General features: G+C 37.1%; 1 protein-coding gene across 1 annotated transcript in view; it reads left to right on the top strand.

The window, feature by feature from the left end:
- Positions 1 to 15,897, top strand: part of LOC108712410 (slit homolog 3 protein) — a 443,629-nt gene that overhangs the window by 305,040 nt on the left and 122,692 nt on the right. Inside the window, exons 7-8 of the mRNA XM_041588752.1 lie at positions 3,324 to 3,395; positions 14,114 to 14,277. Of these exons, the coding sequence (XP_041444686.1) occupies positions 3,324 to 3,395; positions 14,114 to 14,277 (236 nt within the window). The remainder of the gene's footprint in view (positions 1 to 3,323; positions 3,396 to 14,113; positions 14,278 to 15,897) is intronic.

Raw genomic sequence — 15,897 nt, 5'->3', positions numbered from 1 at the left:
TTTCAATACCAAAATTAAAAGCACGTATAACTGCTATAATGATGAATGAAAAATGTACCTCCTTTCTATCAGGGACAACCTTGGGCACCTTGGGCCATCAGTTCAGGTCTCAGTTTTATCTTCTCTTTCGGCATAGGGTGGATAATCTTAGATCATTTTTATCTAATTGGTTGTAAGGATATGGAAAAGCTGGGTACCCCAAAGATCCAACTACTTACTATTCACTGATGTTGGTGTCTTAATAGATCAGGGCTACACAATAAAAAACATTGACAGAACTTAATAAAGGTAAAGAAAAATGGGCAACAAGTTTGATTTAAAGTTATACGTTTATTATTTTATTTTTGTATGAACAAAACTGTATTTTCATTACTAATTCTTTTTATATGTTAATTTTTTGCATTTTTTGTATTGCGTATAATATGAAAAACCTTGAAAAGAGTGTATTACAGTTTTTGTAACAAAAATGACAACTCTAATAAAAAAAGATATATAAAAAAGCTAGAGGACATTCCATGGAGCACCCATGTGCCACCAGCCTTTCTGAATACAGCAGGGGTAGAATTAGGGGTAGGCAAAAGAGGCAGCTGCCTATGGCGCAATGATAGGGGGGCGTTGGGCAGCTACCTCTAAAATTGTCTTCTACCTTTAGTCCATGTTCGCACCCCTCAATCTTACACCCCTTCCTTCCATCTGTCACCCACCCCTCCTTTGTTCTCCCCTCGCACCTGTCACCCTCCCTCCTCCGTCGATTACCCCTTCCCTCCGTCACTCTTCCCTCCCTCCTGACACCCTCCGTCGCTCATCCCTCCCTCCATTACTCTCCCCTCCGTCCCCTCCATCACTCTCCCCTCCATCACTCACCCCACCCTCCCCTCCATTGCTCTCCCTTCCATTGCTGTTGGCCGTGTGTGCATGCCTGGCCCTAAAAAACAGTGTTGGCACTGATCTTTATTTAGATTAAATTACAGCTTTTTGTGCTCCATTTTATATATGCACAGTGCTATAAAGAGCAACCTGCAGGGCAGTGTGCAAAAGCATAAATCAGGTCTTCTTGCACATGGCTGTTGCCTTGTATCATGGTGTTCTGTATAGAGGGAACATCTTTAGTATAACTCTCATTTTCATTACAATACTATCGTATGATTAGACTATCTATTATTAAGCAATTGATAGTTAATAATAAAAGCACTTTATTGCTTTTCTAACCGTTATTCAGCTCTTTTTCATTTCTTATTCCAGAAATAATCGCTGGCATATGTAGAAATTCATTTCTTTAATATTCCTACCAATCATGTTCATTCAAAGCCTAAAAGAGAGCACAGAACTTTTGAAGCTATTTCTGGATATTAATATTGCTGTACTGTAATAAAAGATTTAGTAAGGGGAAAAAAAGGGCCTTTTACGTGAAAGACGGCACATGCAAATTTTCAGGTCCCTGGCGACAGCTGTCCTTTGCAATTTCATAGCAAATATATGTGTTGAAATAAAGCAGATACTATGAATGAAATAATATAATATTGATCTGAAAAACAGCTGTTATGATAGCTATTTTATGTCATGGGCAAAACACCATTAAACCAGGAGGATGGTCCATGTTTTAAAGCTGCAAGATGATAATGCACACAGACAGTTACCCATGTTGAAACCAAGGGACAAATACAAGAGTCCTCTGCACTCAACCCATTATCAATATATTTAAGACAGAGACATTTTGTGCATACTGCTACTGAAAAATGCCTTACCCTTTAAACAAAACAGGGATTGTTTGTCCATATATTGCAATATATTTAAGCTGGCCAAAGTTGTGGTGGGCACAACTTTCACTTGTTTGTTATAGTTTATACAGGAGCAGTGACCAGCTCTATGTTGTAGCTCCCACCCTTCCCAGCTATAGTCAGGTGATCCCACTGGTGTCTAATAAAAGGGCAGCCAGTTTTACTTTGAAAGCAGCAAGTAAGTTGCAGGTAAAACTTAGTCCCTTTGTAAAATATATAACGAAGCATCAGAATTCTTAATGAATCAGATGAAAATTGAGCATAGGACTGGCCAGATATGGGATGACTTTGACGTAGTTGGCCAGCTTAAATATATTGCAACATATGGACAAACAATCCCTGTTTTGTTTAAAGGGTAAGGCATTTTTCAGTAGCAGTATGCACAAAATGTCTCTTAAATATATTGATAATGGGTTGAGTGCAGAGGACTCTTGTATTTGTCTATATGTATTTTGTGGTCACAGCCTCATTGCACCCCCGCCTAATGGTTTTAAAAATTAGTGAAAACCAAGGGACATACTGAGTACAAGCTAACTTGTTTTAGTGTATCTGAAACCCCACAAAATATTATAACAATAAAAAGTACAGTCTACAAAGATTAAGTCAAGTTATAATGAGGCTCAGAATTAGTTACCCCAGTTGTAGGGTAAAGTATTGATTTCAAGCCCCAGATTTCTTCAGGCTTTCCCCTATTTGGGAAGGTCCTAGCAGGGACCAACTTTCAGTTTGAGAACTAATAAAAAATACTTCAGCTGACTAAACTATCTTAAAATTAGGCTTAGAGGACATTGGGCATTGTGTTATCGTGCTTCTTCTCAAGTGTTCAGTACATTTTTTTTATGACTTCAATACTGACACACAAACACTCAAATGTATGTTGAACTGATGTGCTATGCAATTTATATTTGTTTTGGAGTACCCAACACTGAGAAATACAGGCAAGTGCTATTAGTGTAAATGAATCTGTTTCATGTGTCGGTTTACCTTGTGATTGGAACGTGACACTGCTGACACAAGCATTGTTAAACATATCACATCATTGACATTTTTTTCTCCAAGTTTTAGTAAATTGTTATAGAATAGGTTGTTATTTGTCTAGTCCTTGTTTTGATACAATCTGTGCTACTCACTCTTGGTTACAGAGTCATGTCAGCCAAGTAATAATCTCCATAAATGTATGTGTGGATGTCAGTTACATTGGAATTAAAATGACTCCCCAGACAGTTCACAAATTGTTCTCGACCTGTTTGTCAACATGCATATCTGTTCCATCTACTGTTTATTATTTTCTAGCATCCCATTATTTATCATCTTTGTTTTATTTCACCTACTCCCAGTTATGGAACATCTGGCCTTGCAAGTGTTGTTCTTGTCGGTTCACAGAGCTAGTTCTAATCAGTTCAAAGTCCTAAGCTTAATTATACTTACATAGTCGTTTAACTTGAAAAAAAAAAAGTTTATCAATTTCAATCTTTTGTTCAGATAAATCCTACCTGTCTTTTGTTGCAGAAATAAAACCGTCTCTTTTTTTTCTCCCATCTGCAGCACCCTCAACAACAACAACATCACGCGCATACCACTTACGAGTTTCAACCATATGCCCAAGATTCGAACATTGTAAGTAAATATTTGTTTTCTTAAATTACGTTTCATGTTTACTTGGAAGATCGGAAGATTGTTTAAAGGTGCAAGAGAAAAAGTTTAATTTCCCTTCAGCTTTAAAATTATTTTAATTGGAATCTGTCACTATTTATTCTAGCGATAGAAGTTTTGTACTATAACTGCCTGACTTTCCAGCTCAGTTTCTCTATAGCCTTAAAAGATGATGATATACAATAAAAACATATGGTTATATTCTATAAAATGATATGGCAATCTCTACACAACTAAACTCTCAGGACAAGGAAAGTTTGACATAATATCACCAGATGTTCTGTATGACTGAAGAATACAAACTCTTAGGGGCAGATTTATCAAGGGTCGAATTTTGAAGTACAAAAAACTTCAAAATTCGACCACCGAATTGTATAACTTCGAATTGGAATATAAATTCCAAGTTTTTTCACCGAATTTGGCAATCCTACGATCGAATAAAAATTGTTTGATCGAACGATTAAATAGTTTGAATCGAACAATTAAATCATTCGAATCAACCGACTAAATCATTCGAATCAAACGATTCAAACTATTTTAGCGTGTGAGCGAAGGATTTTTATTCAATGTGTAATCTGCCCCTTAAACATGAACAAACAGATATAAAACCAGTGATTAAGGGGCAGATTTATCAAGGGTCGAATTTTGAAGTAAAAAATACTTCGAAATTCAACCATCGAATTAAAATACTTCAACTTCGAATATCGAAGATAGACTCGAATGCTCGAAGTAAAACCGTTCGATGGTACGATTAAACCGAACGTTTCGACTGATTTCATCGTTCGATCGAAGGATTTTCCTTCGACCTCTAAAGATTTAGAAAACTGCTCTCGAAGGTCCCCATAGGCTGACATAGCACTTCGCCAGGTTTAATTTGGAGGAGTATTGAATTTGAAGTCTTTTTAAAGAGACAGTACTTCGATTATCGAATATTCGAACGATTTTTACTTCGAATCTAAGTAAATTCTACGTCGTAGTATCCTATTCGATGGTCGAAGTATCCAAAAAATTACTTTGAATTTCCAGTTTTTGTACTTCGAAAATTCCTTCGAATTCACTTCGACTCTTGAAAAATCTGCCCCTAAATGTTCCCAATAATTCTCATGTATTAGATTAACAAACTTCTGCATACCCTGCTTAAACCTTGATAGGTGATGGACATATTTCTCTTAGCTGTGCTATCATCTTAGCTAGGATATATTCAATCACAAACGTGTTTTATTTCGATTTAAAAGAGATAATCCTCTTGAAATACAGTAGGGATGTATTTAAAAATGGCAACATGCATGGGTAGGCATCAATATAGGATAATATAGGGAAGAATATTGGAATGCTCCCATAGAGGGCTACTGACATAATATTTAAATTCCTGTGCTGGGTAAAATAGGTTTAAAAGAAAGTTATTTGTCTGCATTTGGCATAAATATATATGGCCCATGTGAACCACATCCTCCATCGTAAGTGTTTATTATATGAATTTCAAACTGCTTTCAATAGCATTAATACTTACAAATAACTTTTACATTTTTTAATGAGAATGCTGTTGTGCAAATGTTATATTTGGGCGTCTTAATAAAGCCATTTGTTATATCTACCAGTTGAGTAATTCTTTTTCAATTAGCAAATCTGCAATTAAAGCAGAAAATAAAAACAAAGCTTTCAAATTGAATCCCGACTTTACCATACGTGTGGGAGATATTTAGAAATACATTTATTTCTGTGCAATTACCGACATTTGATAAGCTGACTTTGTGTTATAATGTCTGACACACTGACATGGTGATCTTTTAATTGACCAATCAGTTCTTAGACAGGACATCCATTTGGAGCGAGGCCCTATATTGATTTCAAGAAAACCTTTGGAACTAGTGTGATAGCATTTCTGGTCTTTACACTTCAGGCACTAGTCAGCATACAGTAAAGGAAATTATCATTCCAGGAGGTTAAATAATAGAGGTCAGGGAGGATTCTAGCTGGAAGGTAATTATATTATATATTTTATAATCATATATTGAAAGATTCAATGAGAATCATGGTACCATTGTGACTGGGTCACACTTTCACACATCTTTGAGTTTCAGCCAACAACTCACTGAAGTTCAATGGAGCCACTGTGATTGGATGCCTGTGACTGTGTTACCCTTAAAGAGATACCGACACTAGAAATTAAACCATTTTTACATCTATCATTGTATTGGCTTTGTTTTCTACTTATAATATTGCCATAAAGTATTTGCTCAAAGCTTTTACATTACCCTATGCTCCTCTATGAGGGGGCTGCCATATTTGAGCAGCAGAAGTCCATTAGCATTAGAAACTTTAACTGACAGGCTGAGATGGGTAATTTTTAATGTACAGTCACATTTTAAAGATTATTTTTTTAGCATCAGTACCACTCAGTTGAATTGAAAAAGCCACTCAGATGGGTGGTGAAACATTTTCAAAAAAACTCTATGGGGGTTATTTATCAAGGTCCAAATTTATCTCAATATTGGCTGCTATAAACTCCGATCTAATCGGGTTTTTAAAGCTTATTTATTATTACATTTTCCCAAAAATTTGCTTTGCGGGAAAAGCTCTGATTTTCACGATTTTTTCGTGAATTTTCCCGAAATCTCAGAGTTTTTCAACGTTTTCACCCGAAAGCTCCAAAAACATTGTGAAATTGCCAGAAACCCCTGACACAACCAAGAATCAATGGGACTGTTCCCATTGACTTTTATGCAACCTCGACAGGTTTGAGATGCCGTGTTTTTATATTCTGTCTTTTTAGCCCTTGGGGTTTAATAAATTCTGAAAAATTCATGATTTTTTTAAAAGTCTGATTTTATTGAATAAAATCACAAATTTTTCGGGTATTCGGACCTTAGTAAATAACCCCCTAAAAGTCCAGTTGCCTTTGATTTAATTCTACTAGATGCTGTATAGCACGACCAGGATGAATTACAATTTTCATAGACACACTAAGGCTCATTTATCAACACTGGGCAAATTTGCCCATGGGCAGTTACCTATAGCAACCAATCAGTGATTAGCTTTTTAAAGCCAGCTGCAAGTAGAATGATGAATGCAGCAATCTGATTGGTTGCCATGGGTTACTGCCCATGGGCAAATTTGCCCAGTGTTGATAAATTACCCCCAGCTTCCGAGTAGGTCCTGCCTGCCTATAATAATTTCCAATGTAAATTGTAATGCAATTGCAGGTTTCTCTGTTGTGCCTTGGAACACTTTGCCTAAGATAAAAACTGTTCTGATCTGTTGTTCTAAATGCATTTAGGAAATTGAGTTCTGATGTTGTTACTGCAGGAAACCCATTTATTGGGCTCAGAGGGTTAGAGCTCTAGAAAATGGATTGCTGCTACATACTCCGCATATTTAAGAGAAGTGGCAATTGAAAATTGTGTAATTTACTTATTATACAATGGTGGTACTTATGAAAGGTCTTAGACTGATTTAGATGTGGGCCTTGTTTCATAGTCTGGGTACAGGCAATATACAAATATCCCCATGCAGAAGTCCTGGTCAGTAATACACACTCTGATACTTTCCAATTGGCCACCAGGTTTTGAACCCCTATTTTTGGCAATAGAACTCCTGGCAGTCTGAATAAGATCATTAAAAGAGAAAGTCTGCAAAATGGTGACTGAAAACATATCACAATTTACCAGTGGCATGTTGAACTACCCTGGGGCGGCCTTGGATGCACTTTTTATGGCGGTATCAAACTTTGGAGACTTTTTCAGGTCAAGATAACTCTGTTAGTCAACACTGCAGCAAGTCTTACACAAAGACTGGAGGTTATACAGAGAGAGAAATGGATGGCTAAATCAACCTGTTTGCAATATTCTGGCATATTAAAGTGCATGGTGGCTTGAGTCACCCAAGAATGCAATTACTTTTTCATAATAAAGCCTTGCATTCACCACCCCATACTAATACCATGGCACAGTGTTATATGTGCCATCTTCTACCTGGGGAAAACCTTCTGCATGTGGTTAGGAACAGAAAAGCATACTTAGGAAATATCACTGCCAAACCTTTTAATAATGGGTAACTGAATGCAATTTCTCACACATATGTCATTATCACTTAATTACGGGAATTAATATCCTGTATAAAGCCTTGTTAAATCTGTGTGCACATATTCAGCTGTAAATTTCAGATCATAGACTCCACAAGCAGCCTTAAAAAACATAGAACATAAAAAAAAATAATTTAACACAAATTAGTGTAGAAAAATATGCAAAAATGTATACTTTTATGTAATGGATGTATTGGTCTATAAAAAATCACTTTATTTTTTTTAAAAAATATTTTTATTTGTGTAGTTTCTCACAGAAATATAAAATCAAATTACATTCTGTTAACATCAATATACGTAATCCCGATACATTCACAGAATGTTAGGTATCCGCCATGATACAGAACTACATTTTATGTATAAATGCGAACCACTGTTTTCTATTCAACAATAGTGTCAACAGTTTAACATCATAGCACAAATCAAGCAGAAAACACTAAAAGGAAAAAAATAAAAAATAAAAAAACGGTCATCATAACCCAACTGGAGGAGACCCAGTTACCATGGACTGAGTATGGAAATCAAGTGCATATAGAGTGCCTGACTGCCCTGCTATCGTAACCCGTCAAATGCCACCCGAGACTGTGCCATTAAACCTATACCTAATCCAGGGTTGCCAAATTTTGTTAATCGTCTGTAACCTGTCCGTGGCCAACCCCGAAAGCCTTTCATTCACGTACAGTATATCCAATCGACCTTATTTTTAAACATAGTGTAATTGACATTGGGGCTCTTCCAGCATTTCGCTATTGTTTGTCTGGCCGCCAAGAATATGTGATTCAACAATTTACAATGAATTTTCGGGATATTTGTAGGAGGTAGTCCCATTAAGGCTTCGTAAGGGTGCTGCCTTAGATTAATTTGAAAAACCGAAAATATTAATTGATAGACCCTCCTCCAGAATCTAATAACCCTCGGGCACGTCCACCAAATATGCCCCATCGTGCCTGGCATCCTACATCCTCGGAAGCAATGGTTGTTAGAAGTGCGATATATATCTTCGCTATTTTAGCTGGCGTTAAGTACCACCTAGTCAAGACTTTATACCCTGCTTCCAAAAGCACCGTGTTAATGGAACTATATTTCAAATTAAAAAAAAAAATCACTTTATTTAACAATAAACCTGCTGTACCTGAAATTGCCCACAACTTTTATGTTACATCTTTAAAATAACGGAATCATTTTTTGCAAAACCAACGCAAAACATTTGTACTGGTCAAACACCGCAATGTAATTGGTCAGATAGATAGGCAGGCCTTTATACGGCAATACCTGATTATCCAATCAGGCAAGGAGGTATAGTTTCCTGATATGGAATGAGGCAGTCTCCTTAGCCAGATAGGCAGGTGCATGATTTGGGTAAATGGATGGCTGATTAAGGCACATCACATTTGAACACCAATAAGTATATGTTTGGATGTGCCACAATACTATGGATAAGCAAATTAAAGCTTGGCACCTTTGAAAATGTCATGGTAATTGTAATGTCCATCACTATAATATACTGTGCAATAGTTCTTTAATATTATGGAAGCGTTCAGTTCCATTGGTCAGATGGGCAGTCATGTGGGTTTGAGGGAAAGGGATGACTGATTGAAGACCTTTAAAAAACCCTAGGCACGTGTTTTGCCCCTTAACACAATGCAGACAACTAGACAGCTAGCTCAGAGAGAAGAAGACATTGATATTCAGAACAATTTAGCAACTGGCCTTTTTTCTAATATTTCATTTTGTTCTTTTTTTAATTAGTTGCATTTCTGTTATCCATCTCTGATTGTGGTTATGAAGGTCAGTGATACCCAGCAACCAGAAAGCACACACATTCTGCGGCTAGATTGTTATTTTTGGTGCTTATCTTTCTATTCTGACCCTCTCCTAGGGTTAACACCTGACCGGTTTTGACCCGGATAGCCCGGTTTTTTGAAGGGCAGCCCGGGTAAAACTGCCTGCCTGGTTTTCCAAATCAGGAAAACCAGACAGGATTTCCTATAATTGGTACCCGGCCAATCACCGATCACCATATCATACCTTCGCCCCCGTTGCATTTCTGTCCCACCTCCGCTCTGTCATGGCCCCGTTCCCTGCCAGGATTCCACTGAGCAAGAAGGTGGCAACCCTACCCTCTCCAATTAATCTTCCAGTCTGTCATTCAAATCACTTCCTGGTCGGTAGGGTAACGGGACCCTTAAGATCATATAACAGTTTAAATTGGAGAGCTGTAGAACAAAATGCTAAATACATTTAAAAAAAGGCTCCATATACCTGAACTGTTACCCTGCTCATGTAAAAGGGTGTGTTGTTACCTACAAATGTTTACTATCCCCCTAATTACACCTTTTATTAACTCTATGAGCACAATTAAAATCCCTACAAGTTGTATATAAGGATTTGTAGATACTATTCTAACCTGATATATAATACAGGTCTGGGACCTGTTTTCTGGATCTTTCCATAATTTGGATCTTCATACATTGAGGGGGTCATTTATTAAAGTCCAGATGGTAAAAACTTGAAAACATTTTTTTTTTACTATAAAATTAGAATTTTTAGTGGAAAAAAAAAATTTCCGAAATTTTTTATACCCCAAGGCTGCAAAAAGTCAGACTCCGAAAATACGCCATCTTCAACCTGTCAAGGTTCTGTAGAAGTTAATGGCAGAGGTCCTATTTGCAATTTGAAGATATTATTGTCTGCTCTGGGTTTTGTACAATAAGCCGATCATTTCGGGGTTTTTTCCCGCCAATTTAATGAAAAATTGGGATTTCTACAAGCTACTGTTTTATTACTACAGAGTAAAAGGAAATTGTTTTTAAAAATTTGGATTATTTGGATCAAATTAAGCCTATGAGAGACTTTCTGGATAACAGGATTCCGGATAACGGATCCCATACCTTTTTTTACCTGTGAGCCACATTCAAATGTAAAAAGAGTTGGGGAGCAACACAGGCATCCCATTGGGGTGCCGAGTAAGGGCTGTGTTTGGCCATTTGTTAGCCCTATGTAGACTGGCAGCCTCCAAGAGGCTCTACTTGGCACTACGCTTATTTTTTGTGCAATTAAAACTTGCTTTTAAGCCTTGAATTCAAAAATAATCACCTGCTTTGAGGACCCTGAGAGCAACATCCAAGGGGTTGGAGAGCAACATGTTGCTCAGGAGCTACTGGTTGGGGACCACTGCTTTAAGCCATAGCATGCAATAAATGGCATCCTGCAATAGAAGAAAATCTTGATTTAAAATAAATAAGTATAATAACCCGTATATGACAAACATATGTGATGTAAGCAGAATCCTCTAATATATCTGCTTCTCTAATATTTCAGCAACTGGGTAGCCATTGGTTAAAAATCCTACATACACTTTAAACAGACCTGCAAGGTGAAATAAGCACTAACAGTATATATGAAATAGCATATAAGCATATATTAGCAAGTGTATGGCATCACAAAAACCCACAATACGTTACAAAAATAGACAAGGAAATGTACTCTGCAAGTGAAAAATACTGCTTTAACCAAGGCTTTGAAATATTGTCCTTGATTCAGTTGTTTAGTTCTGTCAAGGCTCAATTCATTTCCATGTTGTTAGCTAATATCGATCTCTTCTCCTTAATTAGAACTGGCAGGAATTAGTTTCCATTGATCTGCTTTCATGTGTTTTTTTGTCGAAGCAGCGTTATTTATGTTAAGCATTGCGCTATATTCATTTGGTAAATGGGGGAATGTCCTGCTGTTGGGGCATCTGCAAGGTAGCGCTGTTCTAAAAAGGCCATTAAAATGAGCATGATCATGGGGTTACAGCAGCAAGGTAGAGAAAAGCTCTCCGATCAGCTACTGCAATAGGCTCACCTTATGTTATTTCCAGACATTGATCACTTTTATTTCTCTTTGGATGAGGAAAGGTGTCCATCAGACTCGGACATTCTCTTCATGTTAATAGCTGTCATGCTTGGAACTCTTACGGGGTTATTTCAGTTCGAATGTCGAAAACTAGAAAAATTCAAGTTTTTTTACTATAACATCCAAATTTTTAGAGGAAAAAACACTCACATTTTTTGAGTTTTATTATACCCAAGGATGGAAAAAGTCCAAATTCGAAAATCTGGCATCTCAGACCTGCCAAGGTTGTATATAGGTCAATGGAAAAGGTCCCTATCATATTTGGAAGTTTCTGTGGTCCGTGTTGGAATTAGCCCCGAAAAATCTGAGTATTTCAGACGTTTCGTGGAAAAAATATGAAAAAATTTCAGGGAAAAAGACAGAAAAAAATCCAGTGATTTGGGAAAAAAATTTGAAAAAATCATAAAATTTGGATTTTCGTTTGATTTTATCGAGTTTTTCACGTGGATTCAAGCTTGGTCGGACTTTTTAAATTTAATTTTATTTGATAAATAAGGACCCCCTGAATCATAACATATACTTTGTACCAATTCAAGCAACATTTGTCAACCAATTAGATGTTAAACTGAGACCACCCGGTGCAACCTTTGTGACATTCATCACTTTACCCCATAAATACTGAAGTGAGCAGTCATTTGCAGAATTGAATTGAATTTGGGAGCCTGCTGTCTCCTGTCCTCCAGCATCCTCAGAACTTCACCGCCCCACTCCATTGACTCCAAACTGCCAATCTTTATCAATCACGTGCTTCCATGAGCCCCAGCATATATTTGGCTAAATTTGGCATTGCCACAGACAAATCGAGCCCAGATAGAATCTGGTCAGGGGAAATTCCAGTTGCTGCCTGCAGTGGTGTAAAGGTTGCTGCCATTTGTAAATCAGGGAAAATGTGTTCTTTGAAGTGATAGATCACATTTCTTGAACTTGCATTCAATAAGTGATGTCTTGGCAGGAGTGCTACCAAGGATGGTGATACCTTCCCCAATGTACTATGCATACGGTAAAGCTTGGTGCCAGCAATTCACTGAATGAGTAATATGGGTCCTGAAAGAATCTCATCGTAACCCCCTACACCTGACCCTGTGTGTCACCCTCCTGCACCATAAATAAAGCTCCCCATAGACGCGACAATTCTTCTTGCCGAACGACCGATTTTAGGGAAGCCTGACCAATCCTTCGAAATTATTGTGCGGTTAGTGGGATTCGAATGATCGTACATCTTACGATTTTTCGGCCGACATCTGTCAGGAAATTGATCGGCCAGGTCAAAAAATCTTTGTTGGTCCCAGTGCAATCTATCTATGTTTGCAGGGCCAAGCAGGCAGCTCCCCTTTGTTTTCCTGGCAAATTGGTCTTTTTAGTTGATGGTCAATTCGTAAGATCGTTCTGAGAAGATCGTGGTCTCACGATCAGGATCTGATCTTTTAAAAATCTCAACTTCTATGGCCAGCTTAACTCCCCCAGGTACCACATCTGGCCCATCGGCCTGTAAAGCAAACACAGCTGCCCCTCTTTGTCAGTATCTACTAAAGAAGCATCTACAAACCTATGTATATTTCTCAAGCTCCTCCAGCAGGATTAGTCTTTGATGTCCTCTGAACATGTTTTATGAAATTGTTTATCCCCACCTAAGTGTGCTAAAAATCAATATCACATACACATCAAGTGGAGTTTCACCTCCAGCCTATCTGCACATGTGAAATACGTCATTTAGCAATTTCCCTCTTTACTGTGACCGGCAATTGTTAATTCCAGCTGCACCTGCTAATGTTAAAGATATAACACTGGCACCCCAGTGCAGTAACACATACTTGAAGAAGTCCACCAATTTACAGTATTTCTCTGTTGCACTAACCACTCCATATAAAACTTTACAGCAGGAACTGCTGCACAATGTTTATTATTAATGTTTATTATCTCCCATTGCCAGCAGGGGTGCAGTTTTTTTTTTCTCTTATTACTTTTGAACTTTTATATCATAACTTGCATATAATTAGAAATGGAAGTAAAATTTTTCCAGTAAAGAGAGAGAGCATTATAACACTTGAGGAAGTGAAATAAACCAAATGTGCGAGAATCCACAGAACAGGAACGAAGTATAAAATAATAGGCATTTATGAAGTTGTATTATGAGATTTGTCCAGATGTTCCATACTGCATTTCTTCTTTGTTTTACCCAATAAAAAAAAAGTCTATACAGAATAATGTTTCTTTGCTTAGCTGTAAGGAGGTCTGACATACCTTATCTTATACTATAATGTCCCTACTAAAAATTACATTTTACTTTATTGAAAATCAGTAATGAAACTACCCAGCACAGGGTCCAGGTGCAAAAATCAGCATTAAATTGCAGTTTCTAACTGTCAGTTAGGTGTGTGTGTAGGTGCAACACACCAAGGGAATCCTGGAAGTAACATGTCCTCAAGGATATTATTGATTCAAAGGCTCCCTCGCATGCATGACCATTGCACTTTGCATCTTTTGCATAATTGTTTGCAATTCATCAGAGAAGGCTGCTCTTGGGTTTACAAATGAGCCCCAAGGAATTATTTGGCACAATAGATTCTAATTCATTGCATTGTATGATTTATTATTTGATTAAAACAAAAAAGAACAACAAATTATACTTTTGCTTTTAGTGATGCAGTTCGGCATGGTTTAAGGTTTAATTTAGTATTTAATTTGCACACTTGTTTTATTTCAGACGTCTTCATTCCAACTACCTGTACTGCGACTGTCACCTCACTTGGTTGTCCGACTGGCTGCGGCAGAGACGGACCATCGGGCAGTTTACTTTCTGCATGTCACCGGTTCACCTGAGAGGCTTCAATGTTGCCGAAGTACAAAAGAAGGACTTTGTTTGTCCAGGTGATTGGCTATCTTTTATAAGAACTTTACCTTAAAAAGTTTTATTTGTTGAATCCACCCATATTTTAAAGGGATCCTGTCATCGGAAAACATGTTTTTTTCAAAACGCATCAGTTAATAGTGCTACTCCAGCAGAATTCTGCACTGAATCCATTTCTCAAATCCATTTCTCAAAAGAGCAAACAGATTTATATTCCATTTTGAAATCTGACATGGGGCTAGACATTTTGTCAATTTCCCAGCTGCCCCTGGTCATGTGACTTGTGCCTGCACTTTAGGAGAGAAATGCTTTCTGGCAGGCTGCTGTTTTTCCTTCTCAATGTAACTGAATGTGTCTCAGTGGGACATGGGATTTTACTATTGAGTGCTGTTCTTAGATCTACCAGGCAGCTGTTATCTTGTGTTAGGGAGCTGCTATCTGGTTACCTTCCAATTATTCTTTTGTTTGGGGAGGAAAAGGGAGGGGTGTGATATCACTCCAACTTGCAGTACAGCAGTAAAGAGTGAAGAGCACAAGTCACATGACTTGGGGCAGCTGGGAAATTGACAATATGTCTAGCCCCATGTCAGATTTCAAAATTGAATATTAAAGAATCTGTTTGCTCTTTTAAGAAATGGATTTCAGTGCAGAATTCTGCTGGAGCAGCAGTATTAACTGATTAATTTTGAATTTTTTTTTTCCCCATGACAGTATCCCTTTAAGTAAAAGGGATCTATTTATAGAATTTGTTGTTTTGGACTAGTACAGATGGGCAGGTGTCATTGTTATCACTAAAGGAAATATGCGTGAGTGGATGGAGTAGAGAATTTTGGAATGGTCTACCACCAAAGTCATATAAATGTTTTCTAATAAATGTATTCTAATAATAATAATAATAATAATAATACAGATGTATCATATTACGTTGTTGTGCCTTTCTTTAAGTATAAGCTACAACACAGGAATAAGGTTATGGAGAAGGCAAGGGAAACAAATAAAAAATACTGCTTTTCATTGGCCTACAGACATAATGATTTGCAATGTCCAGTTACTTTATGTATAATCTCAAAAACTAGGCTCTCTTTCCACTATCTGCACTGTTGGGCTTTATAAAATACAAAAGATATAAAAAAGTTATACTTTAAACCGTTGGCCCATTTTCTATTGAGTGTTTCAAAAATGATAAAGGCCTTAACTGTCTATGAAGTTTCTCACACGAAATAACTAGCAATACAGCCAGTTTTAGAGTAATGTTTTGGCACAACATAATGCGAAGGGTTATTTTATTATTGATCCAAATTTCATTTGGGAAAAAAAACATTTGTATAGCTTGTATGCATTTTTACATCTTGGTCATGTCATCTGTAATGTGCCATGTCATCAAAGTGAATAAATGCAGTTTCCCAAGCCTTTTTTATTATATGTTGTTTATGAGTTAAATTATCCATTCATGTAATTCGTCTAGTTGTCTGTCTCTGAATTATAATACTGTGTGTGTACAAACATTATATTTTACATGTGGCATAATCAAGAGAATATCATTATGACCACATGTTGCTAGATTTCAATCACATCTTGAAATGTAAAACCTATATCACTGGTAGTAGGTTAAAGTATCCAAGTCAGTATACCATAACCAG

Source organism: Xenopus laevis, chromosome 3S (assembly GCF_017654675.1).
Source record: "Xenopus laevis strain J_2021 chromosome 3S, Xenopus_laevis_v10.1, whole genome shotgun sequence".
Lineage (NCBI taxonomy): Eukaryota > Metazoa > Chordata > Amphibia > Anura > Pipidae > Xenopus > Xenopus laevis.
This window is presented reverse-complemented; position numbering and strand designations above follow the sequence as displayed.